Source organism: Papio anubis, chromosome 16 (genome assembly GCF_008728515.1).
Source record: "Papio anubis isolate 15944 chromosome 16, Panubis1.0, whole genome shotgun sequence".
In the NCBI taxonomy this organism is placed as follows: domain Eukaryota; kingdom Metazoa; phylum Chordata; class Mammalia; order Primates; family Cercopithecidae; genus Papio; species Papio anubis.
This window is the reverse complement of record NC_044991.1, coordinates 73,031,448-73,055,183: the sequence shown is the minus strand read 5'-3', so window position 1 is coordinate 73,055,183 and position 23,736 is coordinate 73,031,448. Positions and strand designations below refer to the sequence as shown.

Sequence of the window (23,736 nt, the reverse complement as noted above, 5' to 3'; positions counted from 1 at the left end):
ACACTAGTGTAAGGGCCTACTGACTGGTCTCTTGTCCTCAGTTCCCTTGAAGATGGCAGACTTAGAAAGCTGGGTGTTTACCAGGCCTTGGAGGATTAAGTTTACCAACTAGCAACATCAAATCAGTGTTGGTACTTTGCATCAACAATGTTATTGGGCTGGGTGCGGTAGGTGATGCCTTTAATCCCAGCACTTTGGGAGGCCAAAGCAGGTGGATTGTCTGAGATGAGGAGTTCAAGACCAGGCGGACCAACATGGTGAAACCCCTTCTCTAAATACAAAAAATTAGCCAGGCGTGGTGGCACATGCTTGTAATCCCAACTACTCGGGAGGCTGAGGCAGGAGAATCGCTTGAACCCAGGAGGCGGAGGTTGCAGTGACCCGAGATTCTGCCATTGCACTCCAGCCTGGGCAACAAGCAACAAGAGCGAAACTCCATCTCATTAGGAAAAAAAGAAAGAAAGAAAAAAAAAGGTGCTTATGTAAACCTAGAGGGGAAATTTGGGATTAGAACAGGTCAACATGCTAATTTTTACAGAGGAAACTGAGGTCAAAGAAATTGCCCACAGTTCTCCAGCAAGTTGCTGCCAGTCAAGTCTAAGATTCAGGTTTTTTCCCCCACACCTTCCAGTCTATTTGGCCTCTTCCCGCTAGAACATAAGGCAACCTGAAATCAACCTTGAAAGCTTGGTTGTAGGAAGGGGGCAAGGTAAGAGGCAGATTGCTAAATCCTTGAATGTGAGGCATCAGGTTCTATTTGGCTCCACAACCCCATTAGGTTGCTAATACTCAATTTCCCCTTTTTTTTTTTTTTTTTTTTTTTTGAGATAGAGTCTCATTCTGTCACCCAGGCTGGAGTGCAGTGGCGCGATCTAGGCTCACTGCAACCTCTGCCTCCTGGGTTCAAGTGATTCTCCTGCCTCAGTCTCCCAAGTAGCTGGGATTATAGGTGGGCCACCGTGCCTGGCTAATTTTTGTATTTTTAGTAGAACAGGGTTTCACCATGTTGGCCAGGCTGGTCTCGAACTTCTGACCTCAGATGATCCACCCACCTCGACATCCCAAATGCTGGGATTATGGGCATGAGCCACTACGCCCGGCCTCAATTTTCTTTAAAATTAATAAATCCACCCTAGAGCATCCACTTCCTAACTGTAAAGTCGAGTCCTATTGCTATGCAATTCCTCTTCTTTCCCTGATCAAGCAGAACACATTTCCCTTGTTTACTTAATTTTATTAAAAACAACTTTAATATGAAAAGTTACAAATAAGATTCTTCATAAAGAGCAGCAACAGCCAAAGATCATCCTCATTCCCTTTGTCCCTGAAAACAGGCCCTTTTACCAGACCGATTTTGTCTCACCCTATCCTGAGGCAGGGATTCATCTTTGCAGGGCAAATAAGATCTGATCTCAGGGGCTGGGGGAGGAAGAGGGTGACCTTGCAGCACGGAGATAACTTTGGCCTTGAACAACAACTGAGGCTCCCAAGGAATGCCAAAAGTAGGGCTGAAAAGGGCAGATTGAAAGGACTGTCACACAGTGGAGTTCCTTTCCTCTCTACTGTAACAATATTCCTAGCCCTACCTAGGAAGACATTGGCTAAAATGCTGACCCCTAGCATGTCCTGCCCACTTTAAACTCTCACTTCTTCCAAGGAGAAGTGTTTGTGGTCCAATGCCTCAGCTAAAGTGCTTCAATAATGCATCACAGCTGTAGCGGGAGGGAAACCCTCCCCTTCTTCTTGCTTTCCCCAGAGGAAAGGGAGGCTGCCCACATCCTTAAAGTCTCCTGGCTGCTGAACGAACTCAGACGGCTGGGAGGGGTCAGCCCAGATATCCACAATCTTGCGCAGGGTGGAGTAGCGTTCCTCCAGCTCTGGCCCCTCAGTCTGCATGAGCAGGTTTGCTAACTCCCTGCTTAGGTCCTGAATCATGTCGTTCCGTCCCTGCTTCTCAGGCTGGCCTGTGTTTGGGACCACGCTATGATCCTGGAGCTCCCCATTGGGCCCAAGGAGGTGCTGGTACTTCTTCTGCCACCGGCGGCACACCATGGCTTCACCAACCGGCTGCTGGCTGGTGTGCAGCAGAGCCAAAATGTGTCGGCATGGCAGGTGGTACCATTGTTGAAAGGAACAGCTGCAGCTACAGCCATCTTTGCTAACCTGGTGAGAGTCCTCTAGCAGCTGAACGTCCACTGAAGAGCCAGCCATGTCCACCAGCTGGGTGGAGTTCTGTACCACCTCCCACTCATTGTGGCACAGCTTGTAGGCTAGTTCAGAGCCACTCTGGTGCAAGGTGTCCAGCATGCCAACCTGCGAGGGTGGCACCTGTGACCGCTGCTGCACCTGTACCTGCTGTGAGTCTGGCTTGGTCTCTTCTACAGGGAGGCTGGTAAGGCTTTCTCCACAGATTCCAAAAGCCTTCTTGGACTTCAGTGGCACGCTTGCTGGCCGAGCTCTCTTTAACTTGGGAGGAGCTGTGGGCAGGTTCTTCAAGCCTTTGGTATTAAAGAAGTCTATGTAATCCACAAAGCAGAGGATGCAGTCCAGCAGGGACTGCTGTTCCCGAAAGAGGCTTGACACCTTGCTGGTGACAATGTCTAGGCTGTCCATGTAGGTGTTACACGCAAGCAGGCCCTTCCTAACATGCATGTACCACAGCAGTTCACAGGTGAACCAGTGGGCCTGCAGGAAGTTGAAGAGCTCCTCATCCAGTAGGGCCTGGGACATCTGGCAGAGATTTTTCAGGCTGGCTTCGGAAGTGACAAACACAGCCTCCCGCAGGGCTTCCTTCATGAGCCTTTTAAAGGATGGATTTGCTGAACTACGATGCAGCTTCTTCTCCAAGAGTCGGGTTGTGTGGTAGATGGAAAGGAGGATGCGGGCAGCAGGAAAGATCTCCTGCAGGATAGCCCGGTGATGGAATGAAGGGTCCACAAAGACCACCTTGACCTTGGGCCAATCGGAGTTGAACTCTGTGAAGATGCTCAGCATCTTGGCCACAGAGGTGGCTGTCTCCGCCTTGAGCACAGCAAAGTGCACCACTCGACTTTCTCGTTCCTTGTTCTCCACCAAGAAAGCATAGAGGATGTGGCCCTGGGTGTTCTCCACCCGGTGTAGCAAGAGATTCTCTGGAAAGCGGATGAACAGGTCACTCATCTTACTGCTCTGGAAGCTGAGTCGGTCCAGGTGTTGGCTGTCACCCACACTAAAGGAAGCCATGGAACCCTCATCTACCTTAAGAAAGTTCTTCATCACTTTTGCTATCTTGGCCAGGTCAGAAGGAGTGATGCCTTCCTGCTCTGGCTTTGAGGACACTTGTACTTTATCTAGGCAAAACGATGGCTCAACCAGGGACTTATCGGCAGTGTCAAGGTCTTTTTTGCTTGTGGGCTGCACAGGCTGGAATCTCTGCAGGCACATTGTCTTTTGAGATTTGCCAGTGGTGTCTCCTCCAAGACTAGCCACTTTAGAGTCACTATGTATGTGCTGTGTGTTCAGTTCACTGATAAATAGTCTATCTAGTCTCTCGTTGTACCTTAGGAGCAAGTACGCTGGGCACATGTCTGCCTCCTGGGTTCTCCTCCTGTTTGACTGGGTCCGAATGCAGACAAATTTCACCTGCACATACCTAGGGAAGGTAGAGGTGACAATAAGAAAGGTGCTGACCATCCCCCACCCCTTATAAAGATAAGACCCTGAAGGGGTCTGGGTACAGTGGCTCATGCCTATAACCCCAGCACTTTGGGAGGCCAAGGCGGGAGGATCACTTGAGCCCAGGAGTTTGAGACCAGCCTGGGCAACATGGTAAGACCCTGGCTCTAAAAAAATGTAAAAATCAGCCAGGTGCGGTGGTGTGTTCCTGTAGTCCCAGCTATTCAGGAGGCTGAGAAGGGAGGACTGCTTGAGCCTGGGAGGTCAAGCCTGCAGTAAGCCATGTTCATGCCACTGCACTCCAGCCTGGGCAACAGAGTGAGACCCGTCTCAAAAAAACAAACAAATGGCTGGGCACGGTGGCTCATGCCTGTAATCCCAGCACTTTGGGAGGCCGAGATGGGCAGAGGTCAGGAGTTCAAGACCAGCCTGACCACCAACATGGAGAAATCCTGACTCTACTAAAAGTACAGAATTAGCCGGGCATGGTGGTGCATGCCTGTAGTCCCAGCTACTCAGGAGGCTGAGGCAGGAGAATCGCTTGAACCTGGGAGGCAGAGGTTGCGGTGAGTTGAGATCGCGCCATTGCACTCCAGCCTGGGCAACAAGAGCAAAATTCTGTCTTAAAACAAAAAAAACATGGCCGGGCGCGGTGGCTCAAGCCTGTAATCCCAGCACTTTGGGAGGCCGAGGCGGGTGGATCACGAGGTCAGGAGATCGAGACTATCCTGGTTAACATGGTGAAACCCCGTCTCTACTAAAAATACAAAAAACTAGCCGGGCGTGGTGGCGGGCGCCTGTAGTCTCAGCTACTTGGGAGGCTGAGGCGGGAGAATGGCGTGAACCCGGGAGGCGGAGCTTGCAGTGAGGAGATCACGCCACTGCACTCCAGCCTGGGAGACACAGCGAGACTCCGTCTCAAAAAAAAAAAAAAAAAAACAAAAAACAAAAAAAACAAACAAATAGAAAAAACCCCATAGGGCCAAGTGTAGTGGTTCCAACTGTGGTCCCAACTACTTGGGAGGCTGAGGCTGGAGGATTGCTTGAGTTCAGGAGTTTGAGGCTGCAGTTAACTCTGATTTGTGCCACTGCACTCCAGCCTAAGCAACAGACCAAGAGTCTGTTTTTTGTTTGTTTGTTTGTTTGTTTTTTAAAGTAAAGGATTTATATATTAATAGAATTAAGGCTGGGCATGGTGGCTCACGCCTGTAATCCCCACACTTTGGGAGGCTAAGGTGGGCAGGTCACAAGGTCAGGAGTTTGAGACCAGCCTGGCCAACATAGTGAAACCCCATTTCTGCTAAAAATACAAAAAATTAGCCAGGCGTGGTGGCAGCCACCTGTAATCCCAGCTACTCAGGAGGCTGAGGCAAGAGAATCCCTTGAACCTGGGAGGCGGAGATTGCAGGGAGCCGAGATCATGCCACTGTACTCCAGCCGGGGCGACAGCCCAAGACTCCATCTCAAAAACAAACAAACGAACAAATAGAATTAAGGAAAGAAGGAAGGCTGGGCGCTGTATCTTACGCCTGTAATCCCAGCACTTTGGGAGGCCAAGGTGGGAGGACTGCTTGAGAACAGCCTGGGCAACACAGCAAGAGACTGTCTCTAATTAAAAAAAAATGTTGGCCAGGCGTGGTGGCTCATGCCTGTAATCCCAGCACTTTGGGAGGCCAAGGCAGGTAGATCACGACGTCAGGAGATCGAGACCATTCTAGCTAACATAGTGAAACCCCATCTCTACTAAAAATACAAAAAATTAGCCGGGTGTGGTGGTGGGCGCCTGTACTCCCAGCTACTTGGGAGGCTGAAGCAGAAGAATGGCGTGAACACGGGAGGCGGAGCTTGCAGTGAGCCGAGATCGCACCACAGCATTCCAGCCTGGGCAACAGAGCGAGACTCCGTCTCAAAAAACATTTTTTAAAACTAAAATCCAGGCCGGGCGCGGTGGCTCAAGCCTGTAATCCCAGCACTTTGGGAGGCCGAGACGGGCGGATCACGAGGTCAGGAGATCGAGACCATCCTGGCTAACAGGGTGAAACCCCGTCTCTATTAAGAAATACAAAAAACTAGCCAGGCGAGGTGGCAGGCGCCTGTAGTCCCAGCTACTCGGGAGGCTGAGGCCGGAGAATGGCGTGAACCCGGGAGGCGGAGCTTGCAGTGAGCTGAGATCCGGCCACTGCACTCCAGCCTGGGCGACAGAGCAAGACTCCGTCTCAAAAAAAAAAAAAAAAAAATTAAAATCCCCCCAAATCAGGGCACGTGTTCTCAGGATCTCCTGAGGGTTGCATCATGGGGAAAAAAACAATAACAACAACAACAACAACAAAATCCCCATGAACCAAGAAGAGATTTACATTAACTCTCCAGTCCCAAATTACTCAGCTGTTTCTTTAAGAGTCTCTCCAACTCCAGCTCCCTTCATATTCCTCTACTGCACATTCTCAAGAGAGAATGGAACCCCAACTCCATTTTCTCTTGGTTGCCATTTGTAGCTGCCAACAATTCACCCTGAGGCAGGACAAGAGGGCAAATAGATAAGCAGCAGCAGCAGAATGCTCAGTTGGTTACTCCCATTTAAAACGTCCCCATCATTTGTGTATTTTGGGAACTACTGCTGTCTCTTCCTTATCCAGATAGCAAAGATAAAACGAAGCTCCAAGGACATTGGACTAATCAGTGGTTCTCAATTGAACTTTTCAGGGCCTTTTTGGGCTAGAGAATGTTTGGTCCTCCTTTTGAAGAGACAAGGTCACTGCTCATCTTTCTTTTTGAGACAAAGTCTCACTCTGTCACCCAGGCTGGAGTGCAGTGGTGTAATCTCAGCTCGCTGCAACCTCCACCTCCAGGGTTCAAGGGATTCTCCTATCTCAGCCTCTTGAGTAGCTGGGATGATAGGCATGCAGCACTGCACCTGGCTAATTTTTGTATTTTCAGTAGAGTCAGGGTTTCACCATGTTGGCCAGGCTGGTCTCGAACCCCTGATCTCAAGTGATCCACCCACCTCAGCCTCCCAAAGTGCTGAGATTACAGGCATGAGCCACCGCGCTCAGCCTTTGTTTCTTTTTTGAGACAAGGTCTCACTGTTGCCCAGGCTGGTGTCGAACTTCTGGGCTTGAGCAATCCTCCCACCTTAGCCTCCCAAGTAGCTGGGATTACAGGCATGAGCCACTGCACCTGGCTTCTGCTTCTGCTTCATTTAAGGAAAAATGTCCACATCCTAAGAAAATTTGATAATCACTGGGCTAGATGATATTTAGGGTCTTTTCTAGCTTTGTCATTCTAGGCTTAAAGTGATGACTCAAAAGACAGGGGCAGTTAAATTGAGCATCTGTTCTTTTCCTATCTCTATTCAACCAGTTTCAAGGCCCAAATCACATGCCACCATCTTAGAAAGCCTTTGTGGATGCCCCCAAGCCACAGTAATTGCTCCTGCCTCTGAATTCATAGCATTTATCTATAAGGCTTAGCAGATTCTCTGGGTGGCTAATGGCTAAAGAGGGGGGACACTGGAGGCTGACTGGATTTGAATGCTGGCTCTACTACTCATAAGCCATTCAACCTTAGGCAAGTCAATCACCTCTCTGTATACAGTTTCCTCCTCATGAAATGAGATAATCTCATTACGGTTGTTATTAAGATTAAATGAGCCATAGGCAAAATATTTAGTTCAAAGCCTGATTAGGCCTTTTGTTTATGCTAAATACAAGTTAGCTGTTATTATTACAGCTTTTATGCCTTGTGACATTTTCTGAGATGTTTATCCAGTGCTTTTCCAATTGGATGGGGATGTCCTCAAGTGTCAGGACTATTATTTCTCAGGGTAGTCCAAGCCTCTAACACAATGCTGTGCCTTCAGCAGATGCTTTTTTTTTTTTTTTTTTTTTGAGATGGAATTTCACTCTTGTTGCCCAGGCTGGAGAGCAATGGCTCGATCTCAACTCACTGCAACCTCCAAACTCCGCCTCCTGGGTTCAAGCGATTCTCCTGCCTCAGCCTCCCGAGTAGCTGGGATTACAGGCATGCGCTACCATGCCCGGCTAATTTTGTATTTTTAGTAGAGATGGGGTTTCACCATGTTGGCCAGGCTGGTCTTGAACTCCCGACCTCAGATGATCCACTCACCTCAGCCTCCCAAAGTGCTGGGATTACAGGTGTGAGCCACTCCACCCGGCCCAGCAGATGCTTATGGCTGATGTACTGGATGAACGGATCACGGACCACCAATGGGTGGGATGGGTCACACTCCTGCCTCCTCAGGGAGTGCCCCAGTCCAAAGACCAGGGAAGGGGAAAAAAATCTCACCCCCTGGCCTGACGTGGCATAGCCTAGAAGCCCCACCTGTACTTTTCCAAATACTCTAATCCAGCTGGTCCAGTTTGCTTACCCTGTGGGGCAAGCTTGGGAAAACAGGATGTGTGAGTCTCACAGTAACAGGGTGGAGGGGCTTGGGGCTGAGAGTGTCTGTACCTATTGCCTACACAGTGCCGGGGGTGCTGCCACCTCTAGCTCTGGGCCAGGATGGGTTGGAGCAGTCCAGTAGTACAGTGAGGCCAGTGAGGGGTGACCACTGTGTGGTCACCACTTGTCTCTCCAGCCTTGTTTTCATCACCTTGTTTTTTGTGTCCTAGAAAGACAAAATGCCTACAACTTTGTGTGTTCACCATGCTCTGTCTCACTTTGTGCATGTTTGTGCCTTTGTCCAGAATGGCCTTCCTACCTTCCCTCCTCACAAAGCTTGCTTATCCTTAAGGACTATGTGCACCCATCATCTTTTCTAGGAAGCCTTCCTCAAGCCCTTAGTTGGGTACCACTCTTCTGCTGACTCGACATCTTAGCCTAACTCTAGCTCATCAAGTTATATTGACTTTATGTGTACTTAGTGAACATTTGTTGAACTATTCCAAAGGAAGGTACTAGTGAGTGCCCACCACAAAGCTCCTTGTACCATTCCTGGCTCCATTTATGTCTGCCCCTTCCAGGGTGGGAACCTGGATATTCTTTTTGATTCTTCTTTCTCACCTACATCCAATAAGTTAACAAGTCTTTATGAGTTCCCCCCACCACTGCTACATGTATCGAGGATTTATTATATAGCCAACTACATTAAGCCCCCAATGTGCATTATTTTATAGTAGGAAAAGGATTCTGTTATCATCTACATTTTACAGATGGGAAAACAAGCTTAAAGAGGTTCTCAAGGATGAGAATCTGGGATTTAATCCTCCAGCTAAGACCTGGGGACATGGGATTTATACTGCTTGCTTGTCTGCAGTCTGACTAGTTAACCATTATGCTGCCTGTCTTCCTTCAAAATATTTATCCTTTCTCTGAATTCCCACTTTTACCCCCTCATCTTGACTCCCAACACATTGGATAGGTTCAAAACTTCCTTAAGGATTTCTAAACATACTGTGTTTTTTTATTTGTTTTGTTTTTGTTTTAGTTTTGAGACAGAGATTCGTTCTGTTGCCCAGGCTGTAGTGGTGCGATCTTGACTCACTGCAACCTCTACCTCCTGGGTTCAAGCGATTCTTCTACCTCAGCCTCCCAAGTAGCTGGGATTATAGGTGCCTGCCACCATGCCTGGCTATTTTTTTTCTTTTTTTCTTTTTTTTCTTTTTTTTTTTTTTTTTTAGTAGAGATGGGGTTTCACTCCTGTGTAATCTCTCCCCTGACTAGACTTTGAGAGTAGAGACTCTGTAGCCTTTTGAACAACTTGTACAGTGTTTGGTACACAGAATTCACTAAATGTTTGAAATTAAATGACTTGTCCAAAGTTATATTCGGTAAGAGTAATAGTGCTAGGTCTAGGAATCATGTCTTCTAAGAGAATTCTATCCCAGTGATCTTCCTATTATACTACTTACGTTATAGGAAGTACTTTTTATGCCTCAGTCATTCATTTGACATTCATAGAGCACCTATTATGTGCCAGACACTGGAAACACCAATGGCTCCTTTACCTCTGTAGTTAGAGTAGAAAACCACAAACATCTACAGAGAAAATTGGAAGGAAGCAAGACTGGCTGACCCCCTCCAGATCCTGGCTAAGTGCTGTTAGATATAAGCACTAAAGGATACTCAGGAAAGTATAAAACCTTGTCCCCATCTTGAAGGGAGTTTATGCCTTTACCAGGGAGACAATAAGTACAGATGAATATAACTATAGTGCTCAATGAATTCTTGCAAAAGATTTCTGCACTTCAATACACGTTATATCTCAATAGAAGATTAAGGGAAACAGAAAAAAATAACTTCAACCTAGCACTCATTAAGTTTGGAATTCATGATGCAAACAACAACAGCTTGCATCATGAGTTCCAATAGCTGGGCGCCGTGGCTCACACCTGTAATCACAGCATTTTGGGAGGCCAAGGTAGGTGGACCACTTGAGGCCAAGAGTTGGTGACCAGCCTGGCCAACATAGAGAAACTCCATCTCTACTAAAAAATCAAAAAATTAGCCAGGCATGCTGATACACACCTGCAATCCCAGCTACTCAGGTGGCTGAGACAGGAGAATCACTTGAACCCGGGAGGCAGAGGTTGCAGTGAGTCAAGATAGTGCCACTGCACTCCAGCTTGGGTGACAGAATGAGACTGTCTCAAAAAAGTAAAAAAAATAAATAAATTCCACTTAGCTATGTGACCTTGGTTAAGTCACTTCACTTCCTCTAAGCCTCCAATTTCTTATCCCTCTATATATGGAAATACCAATATGAATAATCAGTACCACTTAAAGTAAATTAATTTAAAAGGCTATAGCAGGAATTGTCAGTTGCCAACTCAACATCCTTTGTCCTTTCTTTTCTATTTTCTTCAGTTGTCATTCCTCCCTCATATAGCTACTTGCTTCAGAGCTAGTCTAAGCCAATTAAGGTAATTGTATTAGGAATGGGCATGGATATTGGCCCAATTCGGGACAAAGAAACATGATAGGAAATCGGCAGGAAACCAAGGCAGGCTTTTTTTTTTTTTGAGATGGAGTCTCCCTCTGTCACCCAGGCTGGGGTGCACTGGCACGGTCTTGGCTCACTGCAACCTCCACCTCCCGCGTTCAAGCGATTCTCCTGCCTCAGCCTCCTGAGTAGCTAGAATTACAGGCATGTGCCACCACACCCGGCTAATTTTCGTATTTTTAGTAGAGATGGGGTTTTACCATATTGGTCAGGCTGGTCTTGAACTCCTGACCTCGTGATCTGCCTGCCTCAGCCTCCCAAAGTGCTGGGATTACAGGCGTGAGCCACCACACTCGGCCTTTTTTTTTTTTTTTTTTTTGAGACGGAGTCTTGCTCTGTTGCCCAGGCTGGAGTGCATTGGCACGATCTCAACTCACTGCAACCTTCGCTTCCCGGGTTCCAGCAATTCTCCTGGTTTAGCCTCCCGAGTAGCTGGGATTACAGGCACCCGTCACCATGCCTGGCTAATTTTTGTAGTTTTAGTAGAGACGGGGTTTCACCGTGTTGGCCAGGCTGGTCTTGAACTCCTGACCTCGTGATCTGCCTGCCTCGGCCTCCCAAAGCACTGGGATTACAGGCGTGAGCCACCACGCCTGGCAAGGAAGGCTTTTTCTTCTGGATGTCACTCCTGCATTTGTGCCACGAGGGGAGCTTTCCTAAGGACAAAGCTGAGACCTGAACATGGCAGAGTGGAAAAATGCAGAGTCCAGGTCACTGAGACAACGACCTTTGGAGGCCCACCTCTGGGCTTCTAAGTATCTGCAATAAGCCATTTTGAGTCACGGTTTTCAGCTAATTGCGGCCAAAAACACACCCAGAAACATTTCTTTCTTTTTTTTTTTTCTTTTGAGACAGAGTTTCGCTCTTATTGCCCAGTCTGGAATGCAGTGGCATGATCTCACCTCACTGCAACCCCTGCCTCGCAGATTCAAATGATTCTCCTGTCTCAGTCTCCCGAGTAGCTAGGATTACAGGCGCCCACCATCACGTCTGGCTAATTTTTTGTACTTTCAGTAGTGACAGGGTTTCACCATGTGCCAGGCTGGTTTTGAACTCCAGGCCTCAAGCAATCCAACCGTCTTGGCCTCCCAAAGTGCTAGGATTACAGGCGTGAGCCACCAGGCCCGGCCACCCAGAAACATTTCATAGGGAATAGTGATAAATAAGATCTGGGTGGAACTTTACCTTTAAAAATGAGACTAAAATTATAAAGTTAATATTATATTTAGCCGGGCCTGGCGCAGTAGCTCACGCCTGTAATCCCAGCACTTTGGGAGGCTGAGACGGGTGGATCACCTGAGGTCAGGAGTTCAAGACGAGCCTGACCAACATGGTGAAACCCTATCTCTACAAAAATTAGCTGGGTGTGGTGGCTCGTGCCCGTAATCCCAGCCACTCAAGAGGCTGAGGCAGGAGAATTGCTTGCACCAGGAGGCGAAGGTTGCAGTGAGCCGAGATCGCACCACTTCACTCCAGCCTGGGTGACAAAACAAGACCCTGTCTCAAAATATTATAATAATTATTATTATATTTAGCAAAAGTAGGTTATAATGGCAGCTATATGCCAATTCTCAGAATAATCAAAGAATGACTTAAAGCAACTATTCTTTTCCTAGTATAGTTTTCCCAAACACTAGGCCAGGTGCAGTGGTTCACGCCTGTAATCCCAATACTTTGGGAGACCGAGGCGGGTGGATCACCTGAGGTCAGGAGTTCAAGACCAGCCTGGCCAATATGGTGAAATCCCGTCTCTACTAAAATACAAAAATTAGCCGGGTGCGGTGGCGCATGCCTGTAATCCCAGCTACTCAGGAGGCCGAGGTTGCAGTAAGCCAAGTTTGTGCCACTGCACTCCAGCCTGGACAAGAGAGCAAAACTCTGCCTTTAAAAAAAAAAAAAGAATCATAAACACTATACTTCATTTCCTGTCTCACTTTTGCAACATACAAAGGATGGTTTTGCCAAAATATTCCTGAGCTTTACTAAGTTTCCCAAGGGCTTAATTTTTCCTAAGCAAATCCTCTACTTTTCAAGTTTTTGTCATCTCATCATCCTTGTTGATTTCCCCTCTTCCTTTGTTAACTGGTATAAGGCTGAAAGTTTTCTATCATCACTTTCAGGGATTTCGCCCTAGTCCTACAACTTTTGGGAGATGTGCCATTTCAGTCTGCAGTCAGTTTTATTTACATTTGTATTACCTTGATGCTTAATGTATCTCTTCGTCAGCCAGAAATTGACTACCAAACATGTTAATTGGACTGGCAGGGATAAGCAGAGGGATGGTTAAGTAGTGACTAATTTTATAAGTAGTTTGTTAGCAAGATTTTTGTGTGATGACTTTTGCTTTTCTATATAGCCTTGTAACTATGGATACATGGATAATGAAAACTCTGATAACAAAGGTCCTGCCAAAGGTGCTGTAGGATTAACTGAGACAATGCTCGTAAAGTTCCTAGCAGAGAAGGAATGAGCTCCAACAAAGTGTTTGCAAATGGTGGCTGTTAACCTGAATAGCAATGGAGAGAGACAGCCGAGTACTTTAATCCCTCAAATGGCATAACAAAAAGAAAAACAACCGTCATAAAAATATGAGAGGGGAAACTGGGCATAAAGTCACAGACTCTTCCCAGTTGATAGCGATGTTTCAAGAAAAATGAAAGTGGAGGCCACAGTTTAGATATACTCCAAGGCCAACTGCCCACAGCCACATAGCCAGAATTTAAGATATCCTGATTCCCTGAAATGCTAGCTCTCATCAATCATAAACAGAACACAAAGTTTTACATCCTTGTCAGCATGATTCAGTAAAATTAAAGGAATCAGTTATAGACAAAACAGTTTGAACAGCTCTACTGGCTGTAAACAGAATGTTAATGTATAACAGCCAATCACAAAAAAGGTCAAAATACTTCCTTCCTTAGGCTTTATTAGCACTGCCCTTACTACAGTGACTGGAGTGTCTTACCAATCTCCAACTGTTCTTTTGTGGGCATAATAAAAATTTTTCTGGCCAGGTGTGGTGGCTCATGCCTGTAATCCCAGAACTTTGAGAGGCTGAGGTGGGTGGATCACTTGAGATCAGGAGTTCGAGACCAGCCTGGTCAACATGGTGAAACCCTGTCTCTACTAAAACTACAAAAATTAGCCCGGCATGGTGGCAGGCACCTGTAATCCCAGCTGCTCAGGAGGCTGAGGCAGGAGAATCGCTGGAACCCGGGAGGCGGAGGTTGCAGTGAGCTGAGATAGCGCCACTGCGCTCCAGCCTGGGCGACAAGAGCGAGACTCCATCTCAAAGAAAAAAAAAAAAATTCTAACTTGATCTGATTTTATTTTTTTGACATGCACTTTTGGTCATTTAGTGGTAATTCCCAGAGCACATACCTTTGACTCTTTTTCAAATAACTACCGCTTTCTATTATATACTATAGTTACAGCTTCAGCAAACATTTACTGAGCACTGTTTTAGCTGCTACATGCATTTTCCTTTCCTTTTCTTCTTTCTTTTGTTGAGACAAGGTCTCTGTTGCTCAGGTAGGAGTGCAGTGGTGCAAACATGGCTCACTGTAGCTTCAAACTTCTGGGCTCAAGTGATCCTCCGGCTTCAGCTTCCTGAGTAGCTGGGACCACAAAAGCATGCCACCACGACCAGTTAATTTATTTTTTGTAGAAATGGGGTCTCGCCATGTTGCCCAGGCTAGTCTTGAACTTCTGGGCTCAAGCAATCCTCCCACCTTGGTCTCCCAAGTGCTGGGATTACAGGCATGAGCCACTGCCCCTAGCTTGAATTTTCTTAATCATCGCCACACCCTTCTCATTTTGTAAAGGACAAAACTGTGTAAGTTTTGCCCAAGGTCAAGGGCAAAGGGGGTCTCTTTTACTCCAGAGCTCCAACCGTTAGGCCAGCTTTTCTAGAAAAAGAATTCCCAATGACCTTTACATCTGCCATAGCCACCCATATAATATTTGCACTATTATTTTCAATTTTTTTTTTTTTTTGAGATAGGAGTCTTGCTCTGTCACCCAGACTGGAGTGCTGTGGTGTGATCTCAGCTCACTGCAACCTCTGCCGGGTTCAAGTGATCCTCCTGCCTCAGCCCCGAGTAGCTGGGATTACAGGTGCCAATCACCACACCCGGCTAATCTGTGTATTTTTAGTAGAGATGGTTTCACCATGTTGGCCAGGCTGGTCTTGAACTCCTGGGCTCAAGCAATCCTCTCACTTTGGCCTCCCAAGTGCTGAGATTACAGGCATGAGCCACTGCCCCCTAGCCTGAATTTTTTTTTTTTTTTTTTTTTGAGACGAAGTCTCACTCTGTTGCCCACGCTGAAGTGCAATGGCGTGATCTTGGCTCACTGCAACCTCTGCCTCCCAGGTTCCAGCGATTCTCCTGCCTCAGCCTCCCGAGTAGCTGGGATTACATGCGCCGGCCACCACGCCCGGCTAATTTTTGTCTTTTTAGTAGAGACGGGGTTTCACCATATTGACCATGGCTGGTCTCAAACTCCTGACCTCAGGTGATCCGCCTGCCTTGGCCTCCCAAAGTGCTGGGATTACAAGCGTGAGCCACCATGCCTGCTCTGAATTTTCCTAATCATCGCCACACCCTTCTCATTTCGTAAAGGATGAAACTATATCAAGAGGTTAAGTTTTGCCCAAGGTCAAGGGCAAAGGCAGTCTCTTTTACTCCAGCACTCTTCCTTTTAACCATTAGGCCAGCTTTCCCAGATAAAGAATTGCCAATCACCTTTACATCTGCCATAGCCACTCATATAATATTTGCACTATTCTTTTCTTTTCTTTTTTTCTTTTGAAATGAAGTCTCACTCTGTCACCCAGGCTGGAGTGTAGTGGTGTGATCTTGGCTCACTGCAAGCTCTGCCTCCCTGGTTCATGCCATTCTCCTGCCTCAGCCTCCCGAGTAGCTGGGAATATAGGCGCCTGCCACCAAGCCTGGATAATTTTTTTTTTGAGATAGAGTTTTGCTCTTGTTGCCTAGGCTGGAGTGCAATGGTGTGATCTCAGTTCACTGCAACCTCTGCCTCCCGGGTTCAAGTGATTCTCCTGCCTCAGCCTCCCAAGTAGCTGGGATTGCAGGTGTACGCCACCATGCCCGGCTATTTTTTGTATTTTTAGTAGAGATGGGGTTTTGCCATATTGGCCAGGCTGGTCTTGAACTCCTGACCTCAGGTGTCTACCCACCTTGGCCTCCCAAAGTGCTGGGATTATAGGTGTGAGCCACTGCGCCCGGCTACATGCCCGGCTAATTATTTTGTATTTTTAGTAGAGATGGGGTTTCTCTGTGTTAGCCAGGATGGTCTCGATCTCCTGGCCTCGTGATCCGCCTGCCTCAGCCTCCCAAAGTGCTGGTATTACAGGCATGAGCCACCGCACCCGGTCCTGCCCTATTTTCAAAAAGTTTTTTGAGATGGAGTCTCACTCTGTCACCCAGGCTGGAGTGCAGTGGCGTGATCTCAGCTCACTGCAACCTCCGCCTCTCAGGTTCAAGGGATCCTCCTGTCTTAGCCCCCTGAGTAGCTGGGATTATAGATGCCCACCACGGCACCTGGCTAATTTATGTATTTTTAGTAGAGATGGTTTCACCATGTTGGGCAGGCTGGTCTCGAACTCCCAACTTCAAGTGATTCACCTGCCTCAGCCTCCCAAAGTGCTGGGATTACAGGTGTGCGCCACCACATCCAGCTGTAAATGGTTTTCTTTAAATTAGTTCACTTGCTTTACTTCGCTTGTCAGGGAACTTTATGTCTACATATTCACATAAGTATTAATATCATCTCACCTGACCACCCAGTAATATGTGTATTTGACTGCAGAAACATGTACTAAATTACCTCCTAAAAACATTTTCCCCACCAACCCTCCAGTCCTCCAAGACATCCATGTATTACTCAAAAAGCCCAAGACAGTGAGCTCTGCACAGAGCCAGTGTGCAATAAATGATCCAAGAATGTCCTTTATAACATCACAACTAGCAGTCAACTTGTTTCTGCGAAAGACCTGTGCTGCTCATGAATTCACTGCCTCCTAAGCTATCTCAGTCCACTACTGTCCTCAGGGGTGGAGCCAACAATTTACCCATCTTTGTACTCTAGCTCATCTTTGTACTCCTGGCCCATGGTAAACACGTAGCCTCTTACTACAAGTTTGTTGAGGGAAAAACGGACAAGTGACATTAGAAAACTATTAGAGCCCAGTGGCTAAGTACAACAATGAAGAGCTCTATCAGTAGATAGGCTGGGTCTAATCTTCATTTCTTTTTGTTATTGTTTTGAGACAGTCTCGCTCTGCTGCTCAGGCTGGAGTGCAGTGGTGCCATCTCAGCTCACTTAAGCCTCCTCTTCCTGGGTTAAAGCGATTCTCCTGCCTCAGCCTCCTGAGTAGCTGGGATTACAGATGCGCACCACCACGCCTGGCTAATTTTTTTATTTTTAGTAGAGACAGGGTTTCAGCATGTTGGCCTGGCTGGTCTCGAACTCCTGACCTCCAGTGATCTGTCCACCCTGGCCTCCCAAAGTGCTGGGATTACAGACATGAGCCACTGCGCCCGGCCCTAAACTATTTGTCTCTTTTTTTTTTTTTTTTTTTTTTTTTTTTTTGAGACTGAGTCTGGCTCTGTCGCCCAGGCTGGAGTGCAGTGGCCGGATCTCAGCTCACTGCAAGCTCCGCCTCCCGGGTTTACGCCATTCTCCTGCCTCAGCCTCCCGAGATGCTGGGACCACAGGCGCCCGCCACTTCGCCCGGCTAGTTTTTTGTATTTTTTAGTAGAGATGGGGTTTCACCGTGTTAGCCAGGATAGTCTCGATCTCCTGACCTCATGATCCGCCCGTCTCGGCCTCCCAAAGTGCTGGGATTACAGGCTTGAGCCACCGCGCCCGGCCAACTATTTGTCTCTTAATGTTTGACTTCTCCTGGCTCTGTCTCCCCATCTGTAAAATAATACAATGTTTATGGACTAGTTTCTGTCTACAAGCCACTGCTGTTAGCACTTTACTTGTATTAACTAATTTAACGGGAATAGCAAAATTTGCCTCTGACAAGGTGATTCAGAGAACCAGGTCAGAAAGTGCTTTGTAAAGTATCTGCAAAATCTCAGGGCTGACAGTTGTTTCTGAGCAAGAGCCTGCATTGGTTCAGGGTGTCAACCAGCACCCCCACCCTGTTCCTGACAACCAGAATAAGTGTCACCATCACCCCTCCACACGGCACCCTGGGTTTGTCCTTTGGAGCTCTACTACCACCTTAACGAAATTATTATTTCTGTGATTATAGATTAGTATTTGTCTCCACAAGAGCAGAGATTCAATTTATATTTTTCAACAACATATCTCCAGACACTAGCATGCAGTAACTTTTTAGTCAACAATTGCAATAAATAAATAAATAAATACATAAAAATAAAGGAAATAAACAGAAGTCAAATCAAACTGCCCACACAGTGGGATAATAGCCAAGATATATTGATAAGTGAGAAGAGCCAGGTCCAGCAGGTACAGAAGGCTATGTCTAAATAGTATGCTGCCACTGTGTTAAAACAACAAAAAGATGCATATGCATATACAAGACATGTTTGTTCAGCCTCAGTATCTCTCAGGAAGGTAACGCTGATTGTGTCTATATAATGCAGTGGGCCAGGCACAGTGACTCATGCCTGTAATCCTAGCACTTTGGGAGGCCGAGAAGGGAGGATCGCTTGAGCCTCGGAGTTCAATATCAGTTTGGGCAACATAGTGAGACCTCATCTCTACAAAAATAAAAATAAATAAATAGGCTGGGCATGGCAGCTCACAGCTGTAATCCCAGCCCTTTGGAAGGCTGAGACGGGTGTATCACTTGAGGTCAGGAGTTCCACACCAGCCTAGCCAACATGGTGAAACCTACTAAAAGTACAACAAAACTCTACTAAAAATACAACAATTAGCCAGGCGTGGTGGTGCATGCCTGTAGTCCCAGCTCCTTGGGAAGCTGAGGCAGGAGAATCACTTGAACCCGGGAGGCAGAGGTTGCAGTGAGCCAAGATCGTGCCACTGCACTCCAGCCTGGGTGACAGAGCAAGACTCTATCTCAAAATAAGTAAGTAAGTAAATAAATAAATAAATAAATATGGATAAAAAAGATAATGCAGGCTGGGCACAGTGGCTCACACCTATAATCCTAGCACTTTGGGAGGCCGAGGTGGGTGGACGAGGTCAGGAGATCAAGACCATCCTGGCAAACATGGTGGAACCCTGTCTCCACTAAAAATATAAAAATTAGCTGGGTGTGGGGTGCGTGCATGTAATCTCGGGAGGCTGAGGCAGGAGAATTGCTTGAACCAGGGAGTCAAAAGTTGCAGTGAGCTGAGATCACGCCACTGCACTCCAGCCTGGCAACAGAGTGAAACTCCATCTCAAAAAAAAAAAAAAAAAAAAGCTAACACAGTGGAAATGACCCTTTTAGTCCCTTCTGTTCTGTACTGTTTGAAAAAATTTCTTAATTATGTTAACCACTCAAAAACAAAAACACTTTTTATTTATTTATTTTGAGACAGAGTCTCACTGTGTCACCCAGGCTGGAGAGTAGTGGCATGATCTCGACTCACTGCAACCTCTGCCTCTTGGGTTCAAGTGACTGAATTGTGCCTGGCCCCAAAACACTTTTAAAATTGTTCACCTTTAAAAACAAAAATAGGTCCAGCATGGTGGCTCACATCTGTAATCCCAGCACTTTGGGAGGCCGAGGCAGGAGGACAGCTTGAGGCTAGGAGTTCAAGACCAGCCTGGGCAACATAGCAAGACCCTGTCTCAACACAAAAAATAAAAAAATTTAAAAAAAATTAGCCTGGCATGGGGGTGCATGCCTGTAGTCCTAGCTACTTAGGAGGCTGAGGTAGTATGATTACTTGAGGCCAGAATTTCAAGGTTACAGTGAACTATGATCCTCCCACTGTACTCTATCCTGGGCAACAGAGCGAGACCTTGTGTTCTAAAACAAACAAAACAAACCCCAACCCACCAACCTGCTTATCAACCTTCCAATTTCCTTTCCTGCTGCTCCAGCATAAATCCTTCCTTCTAACTAAGCAGGTCTCCTCATGGCTTTTGTATGTGCGTGCAAACATACATCACTGCTTTTTTTTTTTTTTTTTTTTTTTTGAGATAGGATCTTACTCTGTTGTTGCCCAGGCTAGAATGTAGTGTGCAGTGGTGCGATCATAGCTCACTGCAACCTCTGACTCCAGGGATCAAGTAATCCTCCTGCCTCAGACTCCAGAGTAGCTGGTACTACAGGCACGCACTACTATACCTGGCTACCTTTTGTATTTTTTGTAGAGATGGGGTTTTGGCATATTGCCTAGGCTGGTCTAGAACTCCTGGCCTCATTCCATCTGCCTGCCTCAGCCTACCAAAGTGCTGGAATTATAGGTGTGAGCCGCCACGAGTGGCCCCTAATTTTAAAATTTTTTTGTGGAGATGGGGATCTCATTTTGTTGCCCAGGCTGGTCTTGAACTCTTGATTTCAAGCAATCTCCCTGTCTCAGCTTCCCAAAGTATTAGGATTACAAGTGTGAGCCACTGTGCCCAGCCCATCACTGTTTTCTAATTGAAGTACATCATGTTTACATCTGCAGTGACTCACACCATTTTTCCCTCCAGGATATTAATCTTTTTGTGGCAGGCAGAATGGTCCCTTGAAGATGTCCTTGTCCTAATCCTAGAATCTGTGAATATGTTAGGTTACATGGCAAAGGAGAATTAAGGTTGCAGATAGAATTAAGGTTGCTATCAGCTGACTTGAAAATAGGGAAATTATCTGGGATTATCTGGGTAGGCCCAATATAATCACGAGGATCCTGAAAAGTGGAAAAGGGCCGGGCACAGTGGCTCACGCCTGTAATCCCAGCACTTTGGGAGGCCGAGGCAGGTGGATCACCTGAGGTCAGGAGTTCAAGACCAGCCTGACCAACATGGAGAAACCCCATCTCTACTAAAAATACAAAATTAGCCGGGGTGGTGGCGCATGCCTGTAATCCAAGCTACTCGGGAGGCTGAGGCAGGAGAATCACTTGAACCCGGGAAGCAGAGGTTGCGGTGAGCCGAGACTCCAGCCTGGGCAAAAAGAGCAAAACTCTCAAAAAAAAAAAAAAAAAAAAGTGGAAAAGGGAGGCAGAAGAGGGAGTCAGAGACGTGATGACAGAAATAAGGTCAGAGTGATATGATGACTCAACCTGCTACTGCTGGCTTTGAAGATGGAGGAAGGGGGCCATGACCCAAGGTGCGCTGGGCAGCCTCTAGGAGGTAGAAAAGGAAAGGAAATGGATTCTTTTTTTTTTTTCCTTGCAGCACCTATTTCCCTGAATCACATGGTTAGTACTTGCTAACTCACTCATTCAATAATGATTTAATGCCTGCTATGGGCCACACCTTGTGCTAGACACTGGATATGGTCTTCCTGAAGGGTGTTTAGGGGCAACTGTGATTTTTTTTTTTTTTTTTGTATTCTTCTCATTGCTTAGTAAGGTCTTACCCATAAAGGACAAGGTCCAAACACCTCACAATGGTCACTAAAGACCCTTAGACTGGCCGGGCGCGGTGGCTCAAGCCTGTAATCCCAGCACTTTGGGAGGCCGAGACGGGCGGATCACGAGGTCAGGAGATCGAGACCATCCTGGCTAACCTGGTGAAACCCCGTCTCTACTAAAAAAATACAAAAAACTAGCCGGGCGAGATGGCGGGCGCCTGTAGTCCCAGCTACTCGGGAGGCTGAGGCAGGAGAATGGCGTGAACCCAGGAGGCGGAGCTTGCAGTGAGCTGAGATCCGGCCACTGCACTCCAGCCTGGGCGACAGAGCCAGACTCGGTCTCAAAAAAAAAAAAAAAAAAAAAAAGACCCTTAGACTGCAAATGACTTAATCTCCCGCCAAACATGGCATCCCTCACTGTTGCTCTAACATGCCACCTTCTTTCATGTATCTTTGTCTTTGCTCCTGTAGGTCCTTCTGCACAGCAACTTCTGGTCAAATGCCTCCATGCTACTCAGTAATTAACCACAGATCTACTCTAGCACTCTACATTCATTCACAGCCCAAGGAAACCATCAATTCCAGTGTGAAGACTTTCCCCACCTCCCAGGCATTTGTCATTTCTTTCTCTGCACATTTCTTCTTTCTTTCTTTTTTTTGCACATTCCTTTTAAAGCATTTATCACATGCCAGTTTGCTTGAGTTCAAGTTTATCCTAGTTCTCTGGGGATAGTCTGAACACTTATTCATCTTTATGTCATCTATACCCAGCATAACACTAGACTTCAGAATAATGGAAAGAATATAGCCTGGCTCTCTAATTGAGGAGCTTTGGTTGAGTATTTCAATTCAAGTCTCAAACTCGGATATGCTTTAACTCTGAGTTGGCCCGCATGCTCTGAGTTAAAATTTGAACTGATATTCATTTTTTTTAATGGAAAAATCCACATAAAGTGTGGATTTCTGATAACTCTTGCCCCAAATTCTGGCAACACTAGATCTTTATTTTCATATGGCAGCCATCAGCTGGAGCTGATTAGATGGCATCTGCTCTCCATTTTGCCCATTTCACACTTCTGTTGTCCCTAGCACAAAGACCTGGTGTTGGTTGCTATTTCATCATTCTTTTTCTTAAAGTAAAATTCGAAGTTAAAACTTTATTACACTAGGCTGTTTCACCTAAGCCCTGAAGGCATTTGAGTTTTCAACTCCTGTCTTAACTTATAAGCCTGACTTCTCATCTGTCAAATGGGAAAAAATAATGTTTATCTATAATTCTGAAAAAAAAGCTCTGCAGGGTAAAGCATGCATAGAGAACACTGTCTGGCACATGGAAAGTGTTTGAAAAACGGTTGATATAAGGAGCTCAAAAACCATTTACAAAATGAATGAATAGGCCAGGCGCAGTGGCTCATGCCTGTTAATCCTAACACCTTGATACGCTGAAAGATGGCTTGAGTCCAGGAGTCTGGGAACAGCCTGGCCAACATAACAAGGCCTAGTCTCTACAAAAATAAAAAATAATTAGCCAGGCATGGTGGCTCCAAGTAGCCACCATGCCTGGCTACTTGGGAGGCTGAGGTGGGAGGATCGCTTGAGCCCAGCAGTTGAAGGTTCAGTGAGCTGACTGTGCCACTGCACTCCAGCCTGGAGGACACAGTGAGACCCTGTTTCAACAAATACATATGAACTAAAAATTGAATGAATGAATGAACGAACATTCAAATGACCATATGACTGTTTTGTAAAGAGGAGACTGATGAAGGAAATTATCACCAAGGTGTTTTTATCCGTTTATGAAAGCCATACTTTGTATTTGGGTTGCGGCAGCTGCTCAAAACAATGGCAGAAACTGCAGTTATAAATTCCAGAAAAGCCTATAGATGGAGTGAAAGTGAAGTGGGTGGTCAAAAACCGACGGCCGTGGAGGCTTAGCTCTCTTCACAAGGTACACAACAGGTGCTCAATGAGTGCCTGTTGAATGAATGGCCACGCAGCCCAAAGCGTGCCTACGCATCCCCTCCTCCTCCAGGCAGCCCTCCGGAGTTCCAGCCTCCTCCCCACCCTCCTGCCCCGCCCCGCCCCGCCCGCCCGCCCTTACAGGATGTCCTCGCGGATGGAGGTGCCATGGTTGAGGTTGTGGAAGCGGACGGAGACGCAGTCCCTGAGAATGAAGGAGCACCTGTTCTCCCTTTTGTAGGCGCTGAAGCACTCCTTGAAGTCCTCATAGGTCTTGAAGCAGCTGCCCAGCTCCATGGCCGCCCCCACAACCCACAGCAGGGGCTGGTCCCAGCCCAGGCCCAAGATCACACCAGGGGTCAAAGGTCACACTATGAGGGTTTATGGGCTGGCGTGGGCCCAGAATGCCTTAAGGGTCCGCCCAACTGGGTGGCCTATTCTGGAAGTCAGGAGGAGCCCTAGGCCTGACCGGGTTACAAGAGGAAGGGGGTGTATTTGCTATCTGACAGGGGAAATGACACTCAGTCCATATTATCCAGTCCCGAGGTTCCGCCCCCTCAGCGACATATCCAGTCACACACAGGATTCGCAGATTGGCATTCATTGTCTCCAATTGCTAGAGAAAAAGGGCTACAGCCACCAGCGG

At 46.9% G+C, this 23,736-nt stretch overlaps 1 protein-coding gene across 1 annotated transcript; it reads right to left on the bottom strand.

Annotated features, from left to right (window-relative positions):
• Positions 1–1,217: 1,217 nt before the first annotated feature.
• On the bottom strand, positions 1,218–23,669 carry ZSWIM3 (zinc finger SWIM-type containing 3). The gene is made up of 2 exons (XM_017944772.2): positions 23,233–23,669; positions 1,218–3,631 (listed from the first exon to the last, which is right to left on the bottom strand). Exons 1-2 carry the CDS (start codon positions 23,385–23,387, stop codon positions 1,696–1,698), a joined length of 2,091 nt encoding a protein of 696 aa, XP_017800261.1. The 5' UTR covers positions 23,388–23,669; the 3' UTR covers positions 1,218–1,695.
• Positions 23,670–23,736: the final 67 nt, after the last annotated feature.

What these genes read in the sequence shown, in the direction of transcription:
- ZSWIM3 (XM_017944772.2), bottom strand. Translation starts at nt 23,387, where the DNA reads ATGGAGCTGGGCAGCTGCTTCAAGACCTATGAGGACTTCAAGGAGTGC. An exon ending in TCCATCCGCGAGGACATCCT is followed by an intron (nt 3,632 to 23,232) that starts GTAAGGGCGGGC and finishes TACCTTCCCTAG; the next exon opens with GTATGTGCAGGTGAAATTTG.